The sequence below is a fragment of the Eublepharis macularius genome, chromosome 3 (genome assembly GCF_028583425.1).
Source record: "Eublepharis macularius isolate TG4126 chromosome 3, MPM_Emac_v1.0, whole genome shotgun sequence".
NCBI lineage: Eukaryota > Metazoa > Chordata > Lepidosauria > Squamata > Eublepharidae > Eublepharis > Eublepharis macularius.
The window spans coordinates 40,764,382-40,783,945 of NC_072792.1; the positions used below are offsets into that span (position 1 = coordinate 40,764,382).

The 19,564-nt window shown below is 41.0% G+C and overlaps 1 protein-coding gene across 1 annotated transcript in view; it reads left to right on the forward strand.

Annotated features, from left to right (window-relative positions):
• Window positions 1-19,564, forward strand: part of ITGBL1 (integrin subunit beta like 1) — a 288,986-nt gene that overhangs the window by 148,609 nt on the left and 120,813 nt on the right. Inside the window, exons 5-7 of the mRNA XM_054973911.1 lie at window positions 3,566-3,706; window positions 8,761-8,901; window positions 15,039-15,185. Of these exons, the coding sequence (XP_054829886.1) occupies window positions 3,566-3,706; window positions 8,761-8,901; window positions 15,039-15,185 (429 nt within the window). The remainder of the gene's footprint in view (window positions 1-3,565; window positions 3,707-8,760; window positions 8,902-15,038; window positions 15,186-19,564) is intronic.

The window sequence follows — 19,564 nt, forward strand, 5'->3', positions numbered from 1 at the left end:
TTAGAAGGTTGTAACTATGCTTAGGCTTGCACTGTAAGTCTGCTTTGCTTTCAGATGAATTTCATCATAACTAGCTAACTATGGTCAAGTGGGAATGTATTCACCACCACCGCCGTCATCATCATCAAGAATAAGAACAACAATTATTAATAACAACTTTATTTGTAGCCCGCCTTTCTCACTGAGACACAAGAAAGATGGGTTACAAAATATGAAGAGCAGTTCAATCAGACAGCAATGATCTCCAGTAAACAATGCAGTAGGACTAGGTGGTGGAAAGAGCCATCAAGTCGTAGCCAGCTTATTACAGGAAAACACTGCAAACACACAAAAACTGTGTAAGACAACAAAAACTGTCCAAGGCATGACATATAAGGAAGAAAGGATGAAGGACATTGCCGTAAAAAAGAGAGGTGATGCATACAGTAAATGTTACAATAGACTATAATATCATCTCTTACAGAAGTAATCTTCTGTGTTGTTCAGAGGAGGTGGGGGACAAAAAGCTCTTTGGAGATTTTGTGCCACCTTGTGATAGTAGTGCTGCTGGCTATAGAAAATGAGAAGAATTATAGGAAGGTATACGCGTGTAAGATATTTTCTGTTAGTAAAAACCAAATTAACAGAAAACAAGTACACAGGAAACGTGGTGTTACTTCAGGGCATGAATATTCTGGAGCAATTAGGAGATTACTACAGGGAAAATTAGCATTTTGGTATTTTCCAGATGATATCATGGCAGTATAAACATTCCTTCCCTGTTATTTATGCCATTGTTGAGAAAGGGTTCATATCTGCAAACCAGTTATCAGAAAACAGCTGAAGTTCAACTGACTCTTCTGTTAGCTGGACTAATTCCCTCTATATAAATGGGTGTCTAGCAGATTCTTAATCATGTATATGCATGAGGTCTTTGCAGCTCATGGCAGGGTGCTTTATAGCTGGTAGGAGACAGCTAAAAATTGGTCATTTCTGAATCTTGGGTTTGGTAAGGTTTTATGGATTCAGCACCATCATAGAATTTTGATGGATTTCATCCTGTCATCATAGAAAGTCAATCCTACAAGTTGGAAAATTTCACTCCTGAAACACTGTCTTCAGCAGCAGCGCCAGGGTTTTTGGTGTTTGCAGCCAGCCGGAAGGCCAGGCACCCACATACGCGTGCACGCACACACGCACTGGCTTGCATGATGACATCACGTGCAACATCATCATGGGTGTGCGGGCGCCACTGGCCCGATCACTGCGGTGGGCAGCTGGGATGGTGCACGGGTGGCCTCCAAGCTCTCCCGCTCAGTTGCTCTGCGCCGCCACAGACACCTGCCCGCGGTTGCTGCGCCTGGCTGGGGGCTTGTGCTGGCAGCAGTGGCAGCACGGGGCAGGAGGGCTAGGAGGCTGCAGCTCCATGGCGTGCGCTCCTGCCCCCCGCGCCTCCTCCGGTGCCCCCTCCAGCACCCTGCACCCTGAGGCCACTGCCTACGTGGCCTCAATGGGTGTGCCAACCCTGACTGTCTCAGGTCTTTCTGTTTCTAGCCTTCAATTCTCTGCTCCTTGAGAATTGTCATATAGGCCTAGCTCTAGCTTTCCAATTCTTCTGGGGGGGAGGGGAGTCTTGTATTCAAGCCAGCTAAAATATGCAGCCCAAGTGGCAAATATTATAATTATTATTCAATTTATTATTATTTTGCCAGAAAATTTCTAACTTGCAAGTAGACTTTGCCTTTCTGTGGAGATAACTGTATTATAGAGAACATTGTTCTCCCCTACTGAGTTTTATCCTCAGAATAACCACCTAAGGCTGCCAGATCAGCCATGGCTGATGGCAGGGAATGGAAAGTCATGGGGGGACATGTTGGTGGGGCTTTACCCTGTGCATTCTGGAACTCTCTCACATCATGCTGGGAATGATGTAATTCCCAGTGTGACACATTCATGCTCCAAAGTTTCCAACTGAGTGAGAGGTTGTGGAGGAAGAGGCTGGGAGCAGGGGATCCCCAGCCCCCATCAGGGGCTGGTAACCACACAACAACCCTGTGCAATAGGTGAGGTTGAAACGGAGACTAGCCCGAGGTTGCCTAGCAAGCTTCAGTTGCAGGGTTTGGAGGGTTTGAACCTGGGATTCTCAGATCCTAGTCAGACTAACCATTACACAAAACTTGGCTGTACAATAGCTAACAATTAAACTATATTCTTTTAAAAAATCTGTTGGGTAGCAGATCTGTATACTTTGGAACTCTGTTTGGAAACTAATTTTGACAAGGAGTTCTGCTGCCTGTTTATCATCATAGAAAATCCCTCCTTCCAAAATCTTCCCCACCAAAATGCTATTATTTCATTTTTCGTTCAGCTACATCTTAGCTGTTCCCAACATTTCATCCCATCTGGAGTATGTTCAGTTCTCATCAAGGCCATTTTGTTTTGTTAGAGAGACCCTTGTCTGTGGATTGCTCAGTTATGCATTGTAAGAGAGTATATGACACACATAGAGCAAAACCAGTCCAGCATTTCAAATACTTTCATATCTCCAATATGAAAGTATTTGAACTAAAGTATTAGAACTAAACCTAGTTCTAAGTGTAGAGAAGATGTGCAATGACAACGGCAACAACAAAAAACCCCACTGAAATATTTGACTACAGCCTTGGAAAACTGTTTTTAACTTTCCATAACATTCCTATGGGTATACTACCTGAGTAAATTCCCTCCAAATTTGCTTGACGTTCACTGTGTGTGAAACTTTTGTCACAATTTCTAAATGTGTAATTTATTTCAAGAAATGTTGCTCCACTGAGTAGCGAGTAGTTAAAGCCTTTCCCAATCCTTGATTCTATGGTTCTAGATAATAAAATATACAGCATATCTTTTCATCTATGACTGAGTCCAAACTTTGTTGAACTTAGAGTATTGTAATAATTTATCTCCTAGAAACATCCAGGAAGTGAGTGATTACAATCATGCACTTTCTAGTAATGTGTGAAAGCTACCTCAATATTTGAGGATACCTGGCAATAGTAGGGAAGCCCTTAGTAGTTGGCACAACCAATGTTTATGCAAAGAAGATAGATTTTCTCATTGATTTATACTTTAATGATCTTGACTGTGTCTGAATTAACCAAAGATTCTGCTCTAAAATTTTAACATCTTATTTATGTTCAGCTGTTTAGTTTTTATGATTGTATGTCAAAACGCTGTAAAATGCCCATATGGCATGTTAAACTTTTATCCCCAGTTTGAGTCTGTGGTGGCAATTAGATGTTAGCATTTTTTGCAAGTTTCAGAAGAATATTAGCTGGTTTTCCTAACGACTTCATTGTGCACAGATTCATTTATTGCTGAAATAAAACAGGCCCACCAAAAAGCTAGAAAATAATGAAATTATTCTAATGATGGTAGAGGTTATTGTGGTACAGAGAACAAAACTACTCCACTAATTGAAAGATTCATGGTGGGTACAAGTTTTATGCATCCATATTGAAAATCTTTTTTAAAAAAAATTGAACAGAAAAATGTATATTTGAATAAAGAAAATCCTTCCTGACTGTAAAAATTTTTGTTTTGGGCTAAGGCCATGGAAAGTGTTACTGTGGAAACTGTTACTGTGAGGCTGGTTGGCATGGCGATAAATGTGAACTCCAGTGTGACATCACCCCATGGGAGATCAAGAAGAGATGCACATCTCCAGATGGAAAAATCTGCAGCAATAGAGGTGTGTCATTCACATTATATAGAGAGAGATAAAGTTCATTTTAAAAAATTAATCTTCAATAACTTTCTAATGGGTTTATAATTTCGGGTCTCACTTTTAAAACTCCATTACCAGATGCATGCAGTGAGTTTATGGCATATGTAATTTACCAAGCATTAGGGGCACATTATATTACACGTTATTGAACAAACTCCTTTTACCTCTTTTAAAAAGGGCACCATAACTAAAAGCCTTGAACAAAGCAACTTATGATCTATGGTATGAGGAGAGTCTGGTGTGTGGGCGCATGTGCGTGTGCACATGTGCAAAAATGTATTACCCAGGATCACAATTCTTCAAAATGGGAGTCACCTTAATAATGTAATTTATTTAGAAGTTTATATCCCACTTTTTGGCTACAAAAATCAGCACCAGATTTATGTATTTAATTTATTTTATTTAAAGCATTTCTATGCCAATTTTCTACCCTTTTCAGATTCATCATGGTGGCAAACAGTGAACCATTTCAAACATTAAAACATTTCAGATGATAAAAAGCATTATACACACAACATTTTAAAACAGATTAAATATATAAATATATAAACTCAAAAGTACACAAATGAGTTTATAGGAAGTAACTTTAAGAACCGAGAACTACGTTTAGGAAACCGATACGCTTCTTGACTAAATAAAAGTTTTATTTTGTTTTGTTATATCCCAGAGTGGCTGTCATTGCTATACCCCATTCCTATCCTCAGGGCCACATAGAACCACGAAGGAGCCAGACGCTTAGGAACGTTACCAAAGGGAACATTTAAATAAAATATCTTGGAATATAATATTCCTGGTGGCAGCAAACTACCCAGAGGGTGTAAGGGAAAGATTAAAGGCAAAATCTACCCCAAAGAAAGTAAAGGTCATAACAGGCACCTTAAAGACCAACTGGATTTCCAGGGTATGAGCTTTTGTGAGTCAGGAGGAGCTCTAACTCATAACCTGGAAATCGAGTTGGTCTTTAAGGTGCTACAGTACCCAAATCTTTCACTTTAAGGTGGTTTCTGTCCACAGAAAATGGAGATGTTATAACAATGACATCCAATCAGAGAAATAAGGGGTTAGAGTTCCTCAAGGAGGGTCCACTCCCCAATGCCGCTGCCAGAGTCTCAGTTGGCACTGCCGTCAAGTGCAGATACCCTTTCGTTCAAGAAAACATTTACTTATTGCTGGACTCATTTATTTATTTATTGCTGCAGAGATGGTAATACGATGCTGCTTGAAAATGTATTTCATACAGATTTCATTTACTCATCTGCCTTTCCCGATGAGATTCAAGGCAGATTCAAATTTCATCAAATTTTAAGATTTTGCTTTAGCAAGCAAGGATGCCTTGGGGGGCTTTTCTGTTTTTGCCACAGTGCACAGTCTGCAAATTTTGTGAATGCATGAATATGTGGCTGCCGTGATGTCCGAGCCTCACTGCCTTCTGTTAAGAGGTGGCTAGCCCAAATCTCCTTCTGCTGAAAAAAAAATAGTAACCAGAGTCCACTTTCTATGTATGCTGTTGTTCTTTGGCAGTAATTAAACATTTTAATTTGATATCATTAATTCCTGCTTGATACTGTTTTGGAAAAACAGGGCTTAATAAACTGGTTTACATTCATCTGCTGTGATATTCAGAATATCAAGAGTTATTCTTTTGGATATGGCCCAGAACCAGGGCATTTTTTCAGCAGGAACGCAGTGGAATGGAGTTCCGGAACCGCTTGAAAATGGTCACATGGCTGGTGGCCCCGCCCCCTGATCTCCAGACAGAGGAGAGTTTAGATTGTCCTCCAAGGGCAATCTCAACTCCCCTCTGTCTGGAAATCAGGGGGTGGGGCCACCAGCCATGTGATCATTTTCTCCAAGGGCAACCCACTGAGTTCCACCACCTCTTTTCCCAGAAAAAAAGCCCTGCCCAGAACATAGTGAAGTAAAAATGAAAGTCCCATAGATACTCACCTCCTCAGTACATCTCTACTGACAAAGCTCTGCCAGATTAGGAGCATCTAATTATCCTGAGAGCATTTAGAAAACTCTCATCTTAATTGAAATCCTGGCTGAAATATAGAAATAATACAAGCTTATTTATTTTTAGTGTAACCATTTTTATGGTTCTTATAGTCCTGGAAACAATTAATAAATGTTGCATCAAATGACATGTTTTACTTATGCGATAACAAGTGATATCAATGGGAAATTTAGACTAAATCACAGGAATTTTTTTTATACGGAAAAAATTTATTAACTATTTTTATCAGTTTACACGAATCTTCATTACTACCAATAGATTTCACCAAGTAACTACTTTCAGGTAGGAATTCTGTGAAATTAATTTTACTTCTAATAATTGTGGCTATGATCTAAAGATGTTCTACGTAGATGTTCATTTCTGTGTAATTTACGGGATATCTCCCCATTTCCATTTCCAACTATACTTTGTTGTACTTTATCAATTGATGTTTCAAACAACCCCTCAACTTTTGATGGAACAAGTGATGGCAGAGTTTCAAAACTGGAACGCCAGATGTGGGATTTGACCTTAAAAACTGCTGTGATTGCAAATGAAAATGGATTGGGGGACGTGATACAAGAGAAGAGACTTTTTTAAACTCCTCCCCATTCCTGCACACCATTTATTTAGTCAAAAATGGCTGCTGGGCTGGTTTAATTTCCTTCAGGGGGAAAAACAAGAGAGGTACCTGTTTGGTCTTTTGGTCACTTTAGGCTGGCTGTTTTTGATCCAGAAATAGCATGCAGTGGAAGAGTTAATCTTGCAGTTCTTCATCACCTTTGATGCAATAAACGTCAGTGGTCTCCTGATAATTTTTAGGGCTAAACAATATGTCTGAACTTCCAGTCATGGAACTACATGTAGAAAAGGCTGCACTGGACCAGTGAAGCTGAGAAGGAAGCCCAGCTGCAGCTCCAGACCGTGATAGTTATTCTTTTAGAAACAGAAGGAATTAGCATTGCTTTTATTATTGACTTCCATAGAATTCTCTTTGAATTGCCTGACATTTGAATCTTGATTCACATTGGTCCATAGAAGACCTCAGAGAACCAATCAGACTTCCCTTCCATGCATTTGGTGAACATCAAAGGAGCACTCTGAGATTCCAGCAACAAGGAAATTAGGCAATACTGGATGAAGGCAACAGAATGGAGATTCCCCTTACCTGCTAGCCCCTCCTCTCAACCCAGGATAGGAATTATGGATCTGTCTTCCCAGACAGATCTGAGAGGCACCTACTTTGTTATCTTTTTAGTGCCTGATTACAACCTTTTCCTTCTCCAAGGGTTTTAATGGTCAGCTGTGTCTTTTATTTAGCATTTATTTAGTAACATGATTTTTAGTTATGGTTCTTTTTTGTCAACTGATAAATGATACTGTCAGGATCATCCTGGTTGATCCTGTCAATAGCATATGCTTATCTCAAAGTTACAGTAAAACTGCAAATGACTCTTTTACAGTGCAATCTTAAGTGGGGGAGGGAGTGCTCAGGTTGCCAATTATCCCGTATGCCCATTTATCTTACATTTGTGTTTGTGTAAGCCTGAGTTATGCTAGCACCATTTCCTGTTAGAGCCAACTAGTTGTCCAGTCTTTCCTTTCTTTGGCCCACCTGCTCTTCCTGCCCCTATCAGGTCTCCACCCTCCCTCCAAATTCTCTTGTTCCTCTGACACCCACCAGCCCTCCACTTTCACCACTTTTCTTTACTGGGAAAAATTTCAGATTTCCACAGTACCCTCAAAGACTACCTGAAGGTTTTTGCCCTTCCACCAGTTACATTCACATTTGTGTAGTTATCATTTTTACTGTTTGAGTGGTTTTGAGCCCCTCTCCCCTTGATGAAAAAAAATTAACTTTCTGAGTTATTGTCGAAGGCTTTCACGGCCAGAGAACGATAGTTGTTGTGGATTTTCCAGGCTGTATAGATCTCTGAGAGATCTCTGTCTTTTGGTGCTACAGCTCTGTAGATGCCAGTCACAGATGCTGGTGAAACGTCAGGAACTACAGTGCCAAGACCACGGATATACAGCCCGGAAAATCCACAACAACCAACTTTCTGAATTGTTCTGCAAATCAGAATTTTTACACTAGGGTTGCGTAAACATATGCCTGAGCCCTGTGTGACCTTGCATCCCTCATGTGCAGCTTTTGATCCATACAGGGACCTACCCATATCTATTAGATAAATGATGCTACTTAAGGAGAGGGGAATCAAAGATCCCAAGGAAAAAAGGGAGCATCCACTTCTTGTCACTGCCCAGTGTTATTGAAGGAATCAGCAAGGTTCACACACATACACAACCTACCATTGCCACTACAGCATTGTGTTGACGGTACCATTTGCATTTTCTTCTCACCTGTAGAGGATAATGTTACATACACATAGTTCTGATGCAAACTGAATTGGCTATATACCATGACGGTTAATAAGTAGAAGTGGGCACGAACCCAGATATGAACCAAAAAAACCCATGAACCAGCCCGGTTCATGGTTTGCAAACCAGTGGTTCGTGGAAGCTCGTTTCCGTGAACTTCCATGAACTGGTCTACTGGTTCGTTTGGTTCATATTAAAGGGGCAGTTTAAATGGCCATTTCCGCAGGGAAATAGCCATATAAACTTTTCCTGCCGCTTGCAAGATTCCCCCCCCCTGCCTGCCAGCTGATAGTTTAAAGGGACCTACCCCTTGCAAGGCAGGAAAGGGCCCTTTAAACTGTCAAATGCCCCTTTCCCTGCCACTGCTAAGCAGCCAGAAAGGGGCATTTAAACCCCACGAACCACGAACTGGTTCATGAACTTGCCCCAGTTCCTGCCAGTTCGTGGCTTCTGGTTCGTGAAAGCCCACAAACTACGAACCTCATGGTTCAGTTTTTTTGTGGTTCATGCCCATCTCTATTAATAAGCATACATTAAAAAACCATGTGCCACCAAAATTATCAGTGTTCTCTTAATTCATCTCAGTAGACCTTATTTTAACCTTTTGTGATCCCCCCCCCCATACCAATTCTCCCTTCTTTAGGTACCTGTGTATGCGGTGAGTGTACGTGTCATGACGTTGACCCAACTGGAGACTGGGGAGATATTCATGGAGACACTTGTGAGTGCGATGAACGAAACTGCAAGGCACTCTATGACAGATACTCAGATGATTTCTGTTCAGGTAAAGGAAATTAGTGAAGGTAAATTGCATAGCAATGAGGGATCATGAATTACTGAAGTTTCCAGACATTGATCTGAGGCTGGATATGTTGTTTGCTGCACAGAATGAAGTGCTAGGCTCCACAATTTGACACCATCTAGTGGTAAGGGTTTCACAGTGGAGGATCACATTCATCTGATAATTGTTATTATATATAAAACCAAAGAGAAAGAAGTATGATTAAAGTGGGACGTATTTCTTTATTTAAAATTGGATTCCCCCCATGTGGTCAGACTTTCAGTCACCCTTTGGGTTGGCTCCAACCATTTTGTCTGCTGGTGAAACAAACAGGAGGGATCCCCTTTGATTACCCCAAAAGAATACGCTGGGGAACATGTGTCCTGCTTGGACAAAAGCCATATGGAATGATGGATGTAGTAAAGAGGACAATTGGTTAAGGATGAGTGGGAAAGCTTGCTGGCTTCTACATTTTTGTCAAAATTAACTGAGCCAACATGATCTACCAGTTAGAGTGCTGGGCTATGATCTGGGAGACTGGAGTGTGAATCCTCATTCTGTCACTGAAACTCACTAGGTAACCTTAGGCCAGTCACTCTGTCTCTGCCTAACCCACATCACAATGTTGTTGTGGAGATAAAATTAAGGAGAGGAGAACAATGTTGTAAACTGCTTTGGGTTCCCATTGGAGAGAAAAGTGAAATATAAATATATCTAAATAAATGTGTTAAATAAATACATTTGTAGGACCAACAAGGGCCATAAGAACTTTTGGATCTATGCATATTTAATCAAAATTGGATCCTATTGATGTCAACAGAACTTACTTTCAGATTAGTGTGTAATGCGTATAGGATTGCAGCCTTACCTTGCTAAGCAAGCGTGCTATGATAAAGCCAAAACCCACATATCAAGTTGAGAACAGACTGAAATATAGAGGTTTGGCTGCAACTTTGTAATACATGCTGAGAAAGTTTAGAAATTTATTTATTTATTTATAACATTTTTAATCTACCCTTTTCCAAGCAGAGACTCAAGGTAGATTACAGTGTTAATAAAAGTCATAATAGCACTGTCACTTTCTATCACTCCAGGAAAAAAAAGCTGACCAAACCCATCCACCCAGGACATCAATAGATTAAAATCCATAGAAAAACCCACTGAAATAGCTCAGCCGTGCAAAGCCTCCGATATTCTCATGAAGGCCATTCCACCACATAGAGGCCATTACTGAAAAAGCTCCGCCATAAGCACACAGTACACGCCATCCTTGCTGGCCTACAGGAAGAAGTCTTTAATAGGTCTTTTTCCATGGAGTGGTCATAATGGAACATAATAGGAGAAGAGGTCCTACATGCATCCCAGGCCGTGAAGGAGCTGTCTCTTAATTTCCAAGTTCAATATAAGGTACTGGTGATTTAATTGGGAAACTAACAGACAACCAATGAAACACATTAAAAATAAGTCTAATATGTGTGCTGTGGTCATCGCAAGCCATGGTTTTCTGCACCACCTGAAGTTCCCAAACTAAGCTTCGAAGGCATCCCCATCTAAAGCATGTTACAAATGTCAAGCCGAAAGGTTATTGCCGCATGGATCAGCGCAGCCGAGTTGATTTAGTCAAGATGGGGAGGCAGATTCTGAGCCAAGTGAACATGAAATAAAGTTTTCTTAGCAGCTAAGATGACCTGTTTCTTTAATATCAATGCCAGATTGAATGTAACTCCTCAATGAATTAGACAGAGTCAAGTGGACCCCATCAACATCAGGGAGTATAATACCCTCTATGCCAACCAGCATCACCTCCATTTTGTCAGGATTCAACTTGAAGTTGTTCAGCTTCAGCCACTTGACAGTGGCTAAGAGAAATTGGTTTAGAATGGCCACAGCTGCCTCAAGGGGACTGAGACAAAGACACAACCCCAAACTGTATCTTCCAGCATAAAAATGGCGTGCCTTAACCAGCCTCAGTGGCTCAAAATGGCTTAGGTCTTGCTTTCACTGACTAGAAAACTACCGTCATTTTTATTGTCCTCAAATTGAAACATGATCCTTTAGTTTTAATTATAACACTTTTCTGTGTCCGTCTCTCCAGAAAGAACCCTCCTAATATACACATGAAGCATCATATAGACCAACAGTGATGTGTTTCCCTTGTGAAAGTTGTTCCGTGTAACTAACAGTGCAATCCTAAGCAGAGTTACACCTTGCCAACAACCTTGGCTTTAATGGATGTAGAAGGGCCTAACTCTGTTTAGGTTTGCAAAGCACACTGAATATGCTCACTTGAAGAGAGCTGCTATGCAGCCCTGCCTAAAGGCATAGCTAGATGATGTAGCTTCCTCAGGGACAACTTGGGGCTGCCCTAGCCATTTTACAGCAGGAATTCTCTTGCTTTAAAAATGCTGCGGAGGCCCAATCCTGCTCGAAACTGTGACTTGGGAGGAGGAGGGACTCTTATTCCCCCCCCCCCCGTGCCATTTTTCAAAAGAACAAATTAGGCTCTTGAAAAACAGTGCGGGGTGCATGGGTCTTCCATACTGTGGCCCCAAGCAGCATTGTGCTTTCCAAGGTTTTCCCCAAGGACACTGTATCTTCTAGTTGTGACCTAAAGTAGGAACTAGAACTGCCTCTCTTATTTCATCCATGAACTACAGAGCTGCTGTAGCACACTGGTTAAGTGGTTTGGCTGTGAATCAGCACTCTACTGGTTCAAATCTCACTACTGCCATGAGCTCAGTAGGTGTCTTTGAGTAAGCCACTCCTCTCAGCCCCAGCTCCCCAGATGTATGGTGGGGATAATAATAACACTAACTTGTTCACTGCTCTGGGTGAGGCACTAATCTATCTAGAAGAGTAGTATATAAGCGCAGTTATTACTTAGGCAAGGCAAGCCTCTAATTTTCCCTCAGCCTTAACTCCCTTCCCCCACCAATGAGCCTAGTTATATTAACTTAAGGTTTGTAATGATTTCTGGATTGTCTTGAACTCTCAAAAAACACAATATAAATATTGTTACTTTCTCCTTCTGCCAGATAGATCAGCCATACTGTTGTCATTTGCTGTACATGATTGTTTCCCCCTTAACAACATGAATATGTACATTTTTTTCTGTCTTAGGCTTTTTAGACTATCAGCCAAAATACCACAGGGTTTATTGAGCCTAAGTCACAATACCAGAATCCTAGAGCTGGTGGTTTTACAAAACTTACTCCTTAAAGAAGCTTCTCAACATGTTTCTTCTGCCTAATTGACAGAAGTGCAGATAGGGGAAAGCCTGTGTCTCTGGATTAACCAACTGGGAATCATAAAAAAGCCTGCTTACAGATAAAGTGCTTGTCTGAAACTACATGGAGTGCCTCCAGTTATTTTAAAGACTTCATTCAATAGGGGCTGGAAGTCCTGCTGCTAAGTCTTTACTCCACAGAGAGAGAGAGAGGGCGGGAGAGGGAGAGAGAGAGAGCTTTCTTCAGAGATTTTTGTTTCTCTGGAGATTTCATTTCATCTTGGTGAGTGGTTTTCTCCTGCAAAACTGTAGTATCTAGTTAGTGTATAACAGAGTGGCTGACTCCTAATGAATTTCTCAGCAGAAAAGAAGTCCATGTCACATGCTTTCCAAACCAGGGAGTCTCTGAAAGACATTATTCTAGTTACATATGTTATCATGCCACATTACAATTGTCTGTATGAACATTGTATGTGTATCCTAGAGTGATTCTGCACACGTTGGATAATGCACTTCCAAGCCTCTGTATAGATCATTTGGAAGGGATTTTTTTGTGTGCGGAACAAAAAATCTACCTCAAACAATAGAGAAAGTGTATTGAAAGTGCATTATCCAACATGTGCAGAATCAGCTCTAGTTGCTTCCCACTGATGTAAACCCTTTAATTCCTGAGGTTGTTGCAAAATTGTGGCAGAATGGATTGTTCCACTTCTGACTGCATATGGGGGAGTTACGTTTTTGAGTATCTATTTATGTTAAATAATTTCTATAAATTGAAAATTACCACAGCTGGGTGAAGACCAGACTACAACCCTTCTCTTCAATGTGCTAGTGTTCTAGTTACAGGAAGGGGCTTCTTTTAAAAAAAGGAAGAAAATTTAAAGTTGTACTGTGCATTGTGTCACCACATTGTGACTGCTGCTGCATGTATAAATTTGTGTAAAATGAGAAAAGGCAAAGAAGACTAATGGTAGCTGGAGGAAGTGACAGCTGGGGGACAGGTTTTGAAAGTTCAGAAGGGGGACCAAACTGTTTAACTGATCACTGAAAAACCAGGTATCTGTTTGCAACCGGTGAACAAGAAGAACCAGACCAGTGGGTGTTCCAGCATCCCTAGATGGTGTTAGTACTACTTTGGTAATAACACTGAGTGAGGAGGTTGGAGATTGTTGCTAAGATACAGGGATGGCCTAGTTATTGGTTCTCTCCTATTATAGTATTTTCTCCGTGTGTAACTCTTCCCATTATTTCCTCATTCCTTTACCTGCATTGTAAACTCTGTTTTTGATTTCTGGGATTAAATCTCTGCCTGGAAGTCTCATTTAAATAGTATTTTCTTTGAGGGAAATCTCTGAGGGAAAGCACCCAGCCTAATTCCTGAGCAGCAAGCATGTCCCAACATTTGATAGATCTCTAGAAGCAATAAACTTGAACAAGAGCTTGGATTTTGGAAAGATTATAAGTCCAGGGGTTCATTTTCCTATCCTGCCCCCCTAGATGGGAACAATGGGTTTTAACTTTTAAAGAGTTAAATACGATATGGCAAAGACACTTTAAAAAAAAAGATTTCTTTTATCTTCAGAGCTGTAAAATCAATGTTACTGTATATTTGTTTATATAAATGTAGTCAGTGTTACAGTATATTTGAGACATGGCCTAGTCTTTCAACAACTTATATCCTAAGTAGAGTTAGACCCTTCTAGATCCGATGACCTCTATGGACTTACAAATGCTTAGGATGGCATTGTTATTAAGCTGATATTGCAGTCAGCATATTTAGAAACAAAAGATAGGGAAGAAAAAGATAGATGGAGAAAGAGAAGAAATTAAAATGGAAGAAAAAGAAGAGAAGAAGGGATGAGCAAGGTAAATGAAGCATGGCACTCATTTGTAGTTGACACATCAATGTTTTTGTCTGTTGCTAAGCTAGGCAAATGTCTTGAAAGAAGTCCTTATGCTATAGCCTATCACAGTCTACCTTCTCATAATTAACCAAGGCAGTAAAGCCAATTGTTCGCTGGCACATCTGTACCATCCTTGTAATACTAGCCTATCTTTTTTTCTTGCTATTGTCTCTCATATAACAGGCTTTCTGTGGGAATTCTGAAACACCACAGAGAAGTATTTGTACACCACAAGCAACAATTAATGTTACATTCATTTCTCTGTTAAAAAAAACCCCAACAAAACAAAAACGATTTTCCAATCCCAATCTCATTAGAACTTTTTAAACCTAGCATTAAATCTTATGGTCAACCAGAATTATCCATCCCATAGGCCAATGTCCAAACACAGAGATTCAGTTAAACAAGACAAAATGCAATCCTAAGAAGGCTTTCCTGGGAGTTAGCCCCACTGAATAGACCTGAATCAAGATTCTTAGAATCTTTCACTTGTTAAAATGTCAGCAAAAGGAGCATTGCTCAATTATGTGAGCCCTCAACTTGCTTTCTAAAGCAATACCACACAATTACAGGTTTATCTCCTTAGTGAGAACTAGAGCTAAGTTAGACAGTACAAATGCTATATTATCGTTGCACTACTGCATGTGCCACAAAAAGAGAAAACACTACATTTCTGCCCTCAAGATTTTGTGTGTTTAGTCAAACACATTATTCTTCAAGGTATCTGTATAAGTCTACCTTTGGATTCTACCCAGAATGGTGTATGTTTGCTTTTGTACCACTCCTGGGTTGCAAGGGTATGTGCAATGCTAGCAGAAAATCAAAAGCCATGTGGGACAGGTGTTGCTGCGCAGCCATATTGTCATCTTATCAGGCAAATGGGTGGAAGATGGGGACATTATCGTGAACAGTGTGGGAGCAATTCTGAAAGCTGCATCAGTCAGCCTGTGTCAAGGGCTAGAGAGCAAGTGAAAGGGAATTGAAATATGTATTTTTGTTTTGTTGTCAAGGTCATGGACAATGTAATTGTGGAAGATGTGACTGTAAAGAAGGATGGGTAGGGAAGAAGTGTGAACATCCCCGTTCTTGTCCCATATCAGCAGAAGAGAGTGCAAAAAAATGTCAAGGAAGCTCGCATTTACCTTGCTCTGGAAGAGGTAGGTAGTATTCTTCCATTTTTCAGGATGATCACTTTTAGTTGAACTGCTACTTGGATTGGAGGCAACATGCACTGAGTGTATGTTCAAATATCTTGTTTTAGATTGTTCAAAGAGTAGCTTTCAACACTGCTCATTACTTAATTAGCATTATGCTGGAAACACAGGAATTGGTGCCCGGGGGGAGGGGGTGGTACACATTTGCCAAGCAATCCTGAGCAATTTGCCATTTAGACTGCTATTTCCCTGGGTTCTTACAAGGGGTTGCAGAGATCATCACAGTCCCTGTGCGACTCGATGTTAAGGGGTGGCTGAATCGGCAAACCAGATATCCCAAAGATCCTCCCTCCAAAACTGCCTGTAACTCATGATGACTGAAGCCATTCTTCACATCATCGTACAATCTGGCAAGACAACTTAATTTCCCACTGCAGTTTTTTATTGAGAAATACATAGTTGATTTTTCCTTTTTGTATTTTATAAGGGTGGTACATGGTGCTTGAATCACATTGGCCTGAATGAAGTCTTGGTTAAATGATGCTGGTCATTTGGGGTTTTTTTTTTTGACCTTACGTGGCTGGCAGCCTCTTCCTTGCTCAGGTACAGAACACAGCAGCAGACACTCATCAACAAACTCTTGAAATGGCGACTGCTCAAGTACAAGAGCAGCCAGCTGGCTGGCTGGCGGCTCCACCTACCCCATTCAGATTACCACATATGTCATTATTATGACTGTCAATGAATTAAAGACTTGGTTCTTGGGCTCAATCTTGCAAAAGTTGTGACTAAGTCTCATTAAAAGCAATGGAATTGTGACAAGTACTATAGATATCAGAGGGGTTTAGTCATGACTTGCTGGGTGGCATTCTATAATTTTTTAACCCGTGTATCAGTCAATTAAAATATATTACAATGTATCACTGTCAGTGTTTAAATCCATGGGAACGAATACTAACACTCTGCTGAGAAACATTTGAAGACCTAATCATCCCCAAAGTTCCACCTATCTCCAGGAGTCTGAACCAATCCTGGGGCTCTGCTCTCAAGCATATTGTAGCATAGTGGTTAAGTGGTTGGACTGCAAATCGGCACTCTGCTTGTTCAATTCCCACTACTGCCATTCCTCTCAGCCCCAGCTCCCCAGCTGTATTGTGGAGTTAATAATAATACTAACTTTGTTCACCGCTCTGAGTGGACACTAATCTGACCAGAAGGGTGGTATATAAGCACACTATTGTTGTTGTTGTTAAGCAGGCCCCACAGACTGGTCAGCTAGTTAGGGACCCTAGAACTTCCCTAGATGGGGGTGGGGGATGAACCACCTCAGCTTAAAAAGGGGAGCATTGACACGTTTTCCTTGAGACAGCTCTGGATAAGAGCATAAGCTGAGTTAGGTTTTTTCTTTTGGGCTTTTTAGTCAGGATTTTGGGGTCAGGATAGGGCAGGAAACTTGTTTAAAGAAGTAAATAAGCACACTGTAAAAGGCCCATCCAAAATCTATCTTTTCTGGTATTTCTGGTACTGAGGCCAGGTTCTCTGAAAGTTTAAAATGGCAGCCTTGTACTTGATTAGAAGCCTGTCAGACTGTCAGCTGTGGTAAAGAGGCTACAAAGGTGCCGTATATGCTGAGGAGACATGTCTGGGGGTAATGCATTAATTTTTTCCCTCAGCAGTTGTGTTGTTAACCTAGGCTCAAGTCCAACCAGTTAACTCCCAGTGGGGTAAAAGCATAACTTCTAGGGAGTGAAGTGTGAGCTAGTTGTACCTTTATTCTTACTATTTATTCCACAGAAAATCTGTGTTTCTATAATTTATTTTCTGTAAATAAATCTGTTGTTCTGTTCCATCTGTGTGCTATATGGCCAGTCAAAATAGCTATGGGAAAGGGATTTGTGGTCACCTCACTATCAAGCACTACATTATTAGGATCACAAATCAGAGAATACAGGGAACAGAAAGCTACAAGCCACCATCCAGTTAATAAAAGCATGTGTACCCCTTTATATGGGCCTTGTGGCGTCTGGGCTGGGCTTTAAACAGAAGGAAAGTAGAGGCCAGAGTGTCTCCCCCTCAGCTTTCCCTCCTTCTCCTTCCCCCTTTAACAGGAGTACCCCACAAATAAAATCAGTGGCTGTGCAGTTAAAACAAAAGTAGTGACAACCAGGCTCTAGCCATCACACCCTCCCAAAGCTCGCACAGCCAAGTAAGAATCATCCTCCAAATGAATTTGGAGTTTTTCCTCCAATAGAAGAGCCACATAGGCTGGAAGACAGCTTCAAACCATGAGGAACTTCCTCGAGCCTAAGGTAGGATATATACCATGGACCACAGTCTAACACTCTTAAGTCTTCGAGTTACAAACACCCAAGTTGCAAATGCCCTGCACTTACAAATGCAGCAAAAACTAGGAAATGAACTTGTAAGCAGGGGAAGAGGGGAGGGCGTTAATGGACAGGTGAGGAACTCAGGAGTACTGGACTTAAGGAAGCCCCAATTAGAGACTGAAGCTTGCAGGGGAGGCAGGGTGGGGGGAAGAAAGCCTTTGTCTTGTATTCATCCCTTTCCTCTTTACATATTTTTGTTTCTTTGTCCTACATGGAGATGTAGCAAGCCAGTGGCAGGGGGGAGGTGAGGAGAGGCACAGTGGCACCCAGCTTCATTCTGCCAGCTAGGCATGGTACTGCCAGTGAGGAAGACCCAGCAACAGCTGGCTTTTTCCTGTGTCACTGTGGCGAGTGAGGAGAAGCACGGGCACCATGCCTCTGTTCTTCCTTGTTAGATGCACCTCTATTGGGCTGGCACAGGTTGAAGCTGGGAGCCACTGAGGATCTCATTGCACCACAGCTGACTGGTGATGTGAAGCTGGGCGCCGCCATGTCTGTGGTCCTCCGGCAAGGAAGAACACAGTGGTTACTCGGCTTCATCACATCCATGATGTCTATATGTTATTTACAACCATATTAGTACTAATTCTGTAGAACACAACCTTGATTAATAATCCACAGTTCAGGCCATTACACTGGTTCTCACAGGTTGTCTGTGGAGGCCCACAGACCTCGCTGCCCTCTATTGCTGAAGTATGGTTGGTCCTCAGTAGGTGTGGATCTTCAATACAATATTAATAGAAATAAAATAAAAAGTGCCATAGCTTTGATTTCTGTGGTGAACTCAAAATCCCTGATGTGTTGAAACTATTTATTTATTATATTTACCCCCCCCCTCTCTCGTGTTATGCAACTCTAACCATCTTAACATAAAGACCCAGGGTGTCTCTCAGGGAGAAGACAGAGAGAAAGGCACTCTGAACATTCTCTGTAGAATTCCCATCACTATTTAAATGAGACTTCCTGTCACAGATTTAATCCCAGCACTTTGCACTTTCTCTGACATAACTTTCCCTGAGCTCAAGAGGCCATTGAATGATATAAACTAATGTAAGATTAGAGAGATTCAGTACTTCCATTTACTTAATCATAATTTCCAAAATAAGAGACAATAAGTGCCGAGCTCTGCATTTTGTAATAATAAGGAGAAATAATTAATTTCTAGAGAATGTTGATTCTTAGAAGGTAATCCTGAAATGTGACTTGAAATAAGAAATTGTATCTGAGGGCCAAACCAGACAAAGTGATTGAAAATCTTTGGGTGGGATCCAGTCAGCTTTTCTTCTGGTGAAAAACAGGGAGGAATCCTCTTTCACTAGTCAAAAAGGCTATAGTGGGAATCATGGTGATGGTATGGACATAATCCATATGGGATGGGGGATGTAAAGAGGAATAGAGTTGGGTGAGACTAAGTGAAAAAGCAGGTGGGGTTGATCCTTGTGAAAGGTTCTCAAGCACATTTTTCTTGGTAAATTGTTTGTTTTAGATACTTATATCCTACAATTTTTAGTCAAGAAACTGGCTCCTGGCACATAAATAAATGATTTTTTAAACATCATAAATATTGTCTTTTATATTGCCTGTATATTTTTGCCAACAGTGCACTAACATCTTCAGGATTGTTTGATGTCAAGAAAAAATTACAGGGGGAAAAGGTTATCTCTCCTCCTGACACACAGACTGCTGCACCAATCCAAATCCCTCTCTCTCTCTCTCTCTCTCTCTCTCTCTCTCTCTCTCTCTCTCTCTCTCTCTCTCACACACACACACACACACACACACACACACACACGATTCTTTTGACAATCTTCCAGTATTTCATCTGGTTTGACCCCTGGAATATGAATACTCAGTTGTTCTCAGGTTCTCTGTTTAATAGTTCTGGTGGGTTTTTAAAGCCCTTCTGTTTGAGTTCAGGAAACTGAAGTTGGTGATGAAATTCCTCTGAAGTTTTTTTGTTCTTTTTTTATGCATGAGTAATATTTTGATTGAAAT